The sequence below is a fragment of the Camelina sativa genome, chromosome 6 (assembly GCF_000633955.1).
Source record: "Camelina sativa cultivar DH55 chromosome 6, Cs, whole genome shotgun sequence".
In the NCBI taxonomy this organism is placed as follows: domain Eukaryota; kingdom Viridiplantae; phylum Streptophyta; class Magnoliopsida; order Brassicales; family Brassicaceae; genus Camelina; species Camelina sativa.
In genome coordinates this window covers 23024534-23029897 of record NC_025690.1, presented here as the reverse complement: position 1 = coordinate 23029897, position 5364 = coordinate 23024534, and the positions used below count along the sequence as shown (strand labels likewise).

Below are 5364 nucleotides of genomic sequence, written 5' to 3'. Positions count from 1 at the left end.
GGGAGAAAACCTCCCATTATAAATAAAAACGAACAAACTTAAATACAAATCTGTGGTGGTATTGCAACTCCACTAACATCCTCTGAGACAAGTTCAGCACACAAGTCGGGCTAGCTTCCAACAAGTGAAACCCCAACACTGTAGAGATAACACATAGTTTTAGTTTTAGTCCATACACAAAATCTAGATGGCATATGTTTTGCAAAATTTATAATGCATATATAATTTATCTAGTGAATTTTGATATTAAAAATTGATTTTGGGAATATATATATATATATGTATATATATATATTTTTAACAAGTATCGTTCGTTTGAGCTGGAGAGGCCATGTCCAACAAACATCTGTAATACACTAATATGTAGTAGTATCGCTTTGAGATACATCTCTTTCAAAGCTGCTGATGAATCAGTTAAGAGGTATTATTTGTAGGTGGAAAAAATAACTTTTATGATTTATGAATTCGAATATATGTATTATTTGTAATCCATGGGATATAATTCTATGACTTATGAATTTGAATATGTATTATTTGTTGGTCTAATAATATCTATAAAACTGGACATGTTTTTAACATAGTATTTAAAAACATTTTGTGTGCTTAAAATTTCCTAGGTAAGCTGCAATTTCAGTCAAAAGAAGAAGCATCATCAACTATCTCTAGTGAAGTTCTGAAAACCGAAGAAATTATATCATCCCCGAGTCAGAGTGAACCGTGGACTGTACTTGCTCATAAGAAGCCTCAGAAGGACTGGAAAGCTTATAACCCAAAGACAATAAGACCTCCCACTCTACCAGAGGGAACCAAGCATGTGAAGCTTATGACTTGGAATGTTAATGGATTGAGAGCATTGTTGAAATTAAAGAGCTTCTCTGCTCTGCAGCTTGCCCAAAGAGAAAACTTTGATGTCTTGTGCTTGCAGGAGACTAAACTTTGATGTCAGTTAATCTCTACTTGATCTGACATGTTATATTATTACATTGGTCTTTTGACAGATAAAACCACTCTCAGTTAGATATGGTACCGATCTATCTGGATCAGATCATGACATGGAAGGATGCATTGTGACTGCTGAATTTGACTCCTTCTACTTAATAAATACTTATGTCCCTAATTCCGGAGATGGCTTAAAAAGACTGGTACTCAAATTTACTGCTTTCTATGGTTGACAGATGTTCGTTTTCTTTTAATTTTAACGAATGGATCCTATGGGTTTTCAAGTCATACAGGATCGAAGAATGGGAGCAATTACATCAAAGTATGGAACTTTCTATTGGAATTTCTTTATGTTTTTGTACGTGTCTTTACACAAGCTCAAGGAACCTTTTGCATCTACAGGAGCTAGAGAAGTCTAAGCCTGTAATCTTGATGGGTGATCTAAATTGTGCTCATGAGGAAATAGACATCTTTAATCCCGCGGTAACTAAGTTGAGTTCTTCTTTTAAATCCGGCCATATCTGGTAAACAGAATGCAACAAGTTAGAACCAAAGTTAAGAGCAGATGAAACAGAAGATTGAAAAGATTAGAAAAAGAAGAAAAAAAAAAATATACACTTAGGAAAGGAACTACAGAAGTATTTACATAGATGGTTTCAACTCTTTACTCGAATAAATGCGCCAGGAAAAAGAAAGAAAACAAACAAACCTTTGAGAGTCTTCTTGTCATCAGAAAGCTGGGTTATGATATAAATGACCACTGCCGCTATTGATATAGGGCTCCTCCTGCAAGATCCCAAATAGAGATCTTTCAGTTCTGCTATGTCCATCTTGGTCACGAGTATCTGGGGAGAAATAACTGAAACGTACCTTATGTCAAATTCCTCAGATTTTTGCACAGCTTCCTGAGCAGCTTTAACCGCATGGTTGGACATCCCGAGGTTAGAGCAGAACCTTCTCTGCAATATCAGCAAGTAGAGAGCTATGAAACCACAAATTCAATGCATATTTGAATCAAAGCATACAGTAGATTCTAGAATCAGCAACAACATTTATAAAGCTTCAGACAAACTCACCATGAAATCACCAGCGTGAATAGTGCCTAGTTCCACAGACTGGCCAGTCTCCAGTCCCAATGTTTTAACAATGTAGTCTTTGGCTCGGCCAATTTCCTTCTTTGTTGCCCCATTGGCAATAACGCATATTTCTATACACAAGGTACAGGAGTTTGATTGACTTATGGCAAAGCTATATCATATCAAGAGGTAACAAGACTCTCTCACAAATGAGAAATCTTTGAAATGTACCGTTAATAGTTCGGGGCTTGTCCTCCTGTCGACAGGCAATGTACAGGCAGGCTGCATAAAGTGCATCCTGATTTCTTCCCCTGCTTGACTTTTGATCCTCCAACCTCTTATATATCTCATTAGCCCGATCCTACACATAGCAAACGGTCAACAAAGCTGTAAATGAATACGCACAAATTGACAAATAAGTTCCACTAACATATACACAGACGAACAAGCTTACCTTGATAGTCGCAACAAGTCCCAACCTGGAAAAAAACAAATATCAACAAGTAAGTATTCTCACACGGAACAATATAATGTAAATACACAGCAAAACATGAGTCGGGCAATACAAAACAAACACTCCAAACCAACAGCAGCAACAACACCTCTTCAAGTACAGACAAACACAACATTAAAACACACATAATAAAAGTGCAAGAGAAGCCAAAACTCTCTCAATGAACCATTAAAAAAGGAACCTCCTTTTGTTCTGTAACTGACAATGTGGTTTCTCAAACGTGTAACAATAATGCAAGAGGTGGATCCCCAAATAACGAAAGCTGCGTGATATAAATCCAAAAACCAATCTCCAGCGGGAAACAACTTTGCATAAACCATGTACTCTCATTAGAAACCATGTGATCTAAACGTTTTCAATGCTTTGTAAAGTCCAAATCCAATATCTCAGAAGGGGATCTCAAAAGGGGGGGAATAAACGAAAAAATCAGAAATNTGATAAACGAAAATCAGAAATGGGACTACCTTTCAGACATGGTGGCGATAGTTTTAACGGTTTGAATCAAAACACGATCGGAGTTGGAGTTACGGTTCTGCCACCTCCCGAGAGAAGAAGAAAAGAAATCACGGGAGGAACCATTGGGCTTGGCGATGACAGTGGTGAGAGCACTATCGGCGAGAAGAGGGTTGGTTGGACCACCGACACGGTTGGGATCGCTGTTGGAAGACTCATTAGCAAAGGTACGCCACTCAGAGGTCTCATCGATGGAGTGAGATTCCAAGGCAGCCGAAAATGCACCGACTCTCTTCTGTATTTCTATGGACTGGGAAAATGAAAACCATGGTGAAAATTCTATAAAAGACTTAGGCTCCAAACAATGTTAGATGAGAAGTTACTTACTTTGTCATATAATCCAGCTTCCTGACATTGATGCGCAGCTTCAACCAAGAACTGCTGTCGCAATCTAGAATCAGTAAAAAACCTTCCAAGCTGACCTTCTTCACCAGAACCTCTTTCCCCAAGCATAAAGTAAAGGCCACCTTCTCGAAGCAGAATCTCAGTCAGCAGCTGCTTCAGCATAAAGTTTCTCTGCCTCTGTTGATCCGTATTACTTCTTCCAGACCAAGCTAATTGTCCCCCACCTACAGTAGCAGCAGCTTGTGCATAATACTCTACCGCCATTTGGAAATCTCCATGATGCAAAAACATTGACCCATATTGCCTTATCATGCTAGATGCCTCAGCATTAGGATCCATCACACTTAGTTTGTGGCCAGTCCCAGAGCCTTCTGATAAAACGGAATGGTCCACTAGACAAATAGCTATATGAAGAGCATCGATATTATACCCTCCATCTCCTGCTTCTTTGGATAAGTGCATGATAGCTGGTAGCAACTGAATGCTGAGAAGCAAAACATATGGATATACCAAGGGGTCTTTACCATTCTTCGTGTAGTATGAAGGCTCAAATTTATTGAGATAGGCCTGAAGATCATCTAAACTGTACGGTGCAAGGCCATCATTCAGGACCACAGATGAAGATCCACCAGTGACGTCCCTTATGCATGATAATTTGAACCATAAGAAATCTTCAATTGTGTTNAACTCCGTCTCCTTCTTACAATCCGTACAATACGCATCCGACATGATTACACAAGAACCCTATGTTTTTTTTTTAACCAAGAAAAAATAAATTTAAAATCAACAACCCTAAAAAATCGATCAGCAGAAGCAGTAGCTAGAACCAAAGTTAAGAGCAGAACTAGAGAAGTATTTACATTGACTTTCATGTCGTATGAGGCAGTGGCCAGGAAGTAGCCTTCTCGTGGTTCATACTTCACTTGAGACACAAGGTTAGCATGAGCTGGGATAATGTTCAATGACTTTCCCATTCTTAGATCCCAAGTAGGGAACTGATTATCCTCACCACCAGATGCCAAGTGATAACCATTAGGAGAGAAGTTCACTGAGAGTACCTGGAGAAGCATAATAAAGCGGATGGGATTAATACAAGGGTTAGTACAATAAGAGAACCAAGGGAACAAAACTAGAATCTTACAGGTCTGATGTGTCCTCGGAAGGCAAGAATACTGCTACCAGTGCGGAGATCCCAAACCCGTGCTAGTGAATCAAGCCCAGAAGAAGCTGCTAATGTTCCAACTTGTTGAAATGCAATTCCATAGACACTGCGACTGTGACCTTCTTGCATAAGCAGCTCTGCGCCCGTGTTTATATCCCGCAATCTCCATGTTTTGTCAAAGGCGGTGGTTCCCAGATATCTCCCTGATGGGTGGAAGGCAGCACGTGCAAGACGATCCAAATGGCCTTCAAAAGATGGTAGGAGCGTTCCATCTGTTTTCCACAGCTTTGTAGTTCGATCAGCAGAAGCAGTTGCTAGAGAGTCATCCACAAGGGAGAACACTAGATCAGTTGCACGTCCTTTGGGGTCCTTCAGGACATCAATCTTCTTTGTAACTTGAGGCATCTCCCACAGTTTGGTAACAACTCCACTTAGAGAACTAGACACGTGCAAGGTGGTGGTTCCCAGGTATGTCCCTGATGGGTGAAAGGCAACACGTGAAAGACGATTCAAATGGCCTTCAAAAGTTTGTACTTGTAGGAGCGTTCCAGCAGTTTTCCACAGCTTTGCAAATCGATCAGCAGAAGCAGTTGCTAGACAATCATCCACAGGGGAGAACACTACATTGGTTTCACGTTCTTTGTGGTCCTTCAAGACAGCAATCTTGTATGTAACTTAAGGCATCTCCCACATTTTAGTAACTCCACTTAGAGAACTAGACAAAGAAAAAGCAATTGCTAATGAGAAGAGAAATTTACGTGTATCACACAGATCATGAACCTTGCGAATGTGTGATGCCAGTTAGAAAGGGCAAA

At 39.8% G+C, this 5364-nt stretch overlaps 1 protein-coding gene across 1 annotated transcript; it reads right to left on the bottom strand.

Moving 5' to 3' along the window:
- Nucleotides 1298-4065, bottom strand: LOC104699385 (transcription initiation factor IIB-1-like). Its single transcript, XM_019226771.1, has 8 exons — nucleotides 3370-4065; nucleotides 2994-3292; nucleotides 2470-2494; nucleotides 2247-2376; nucleotides 2016-2146; nucleotides 1810-1898; nucleotides 1649-1725; nucleotides 1298-1460 (listed from the first exon to the last, which is right to left on the bottom strand). Exons 1-8 carry the CDS (start codon nucleotides 3847-3849, stop codon nucleotides 1381-1383), a joined length of 1311 nt encoding a protein of 436 aa, XP_019082316.1. The 5' UTR covers nucleotides 3850-4065; the 3' UTR covers nucleotides 1298-1380.

What these genes read in the sequence shown, in the direction of transcription:
- LOC104699385 (XM_019226771.1), bottom strand. Translation starts at nt 3,849, where the DNA reads ATGCACTTATCCAAAGAAGCAGGAGATGGAGGGTATAATATCGATGCT. An exon ending in AAGCTGGATTATATGACAAA is followed by an intron (nt 3,293 to 3,369) that starts GTAAGTAACTTC and finishes TCATTTTCCCAG; the next exon opens with TCCATAGAAATACAGAAGAG. An exon ending in TCTGAGGAATTTGACATAAG is followed by an intron (nt 1,726 to 1,809) that starts GTACGTTTCAGT and finishes GGGATCTTGCAG; the next exon opens with GAGGAGCCCTATATCAATAG.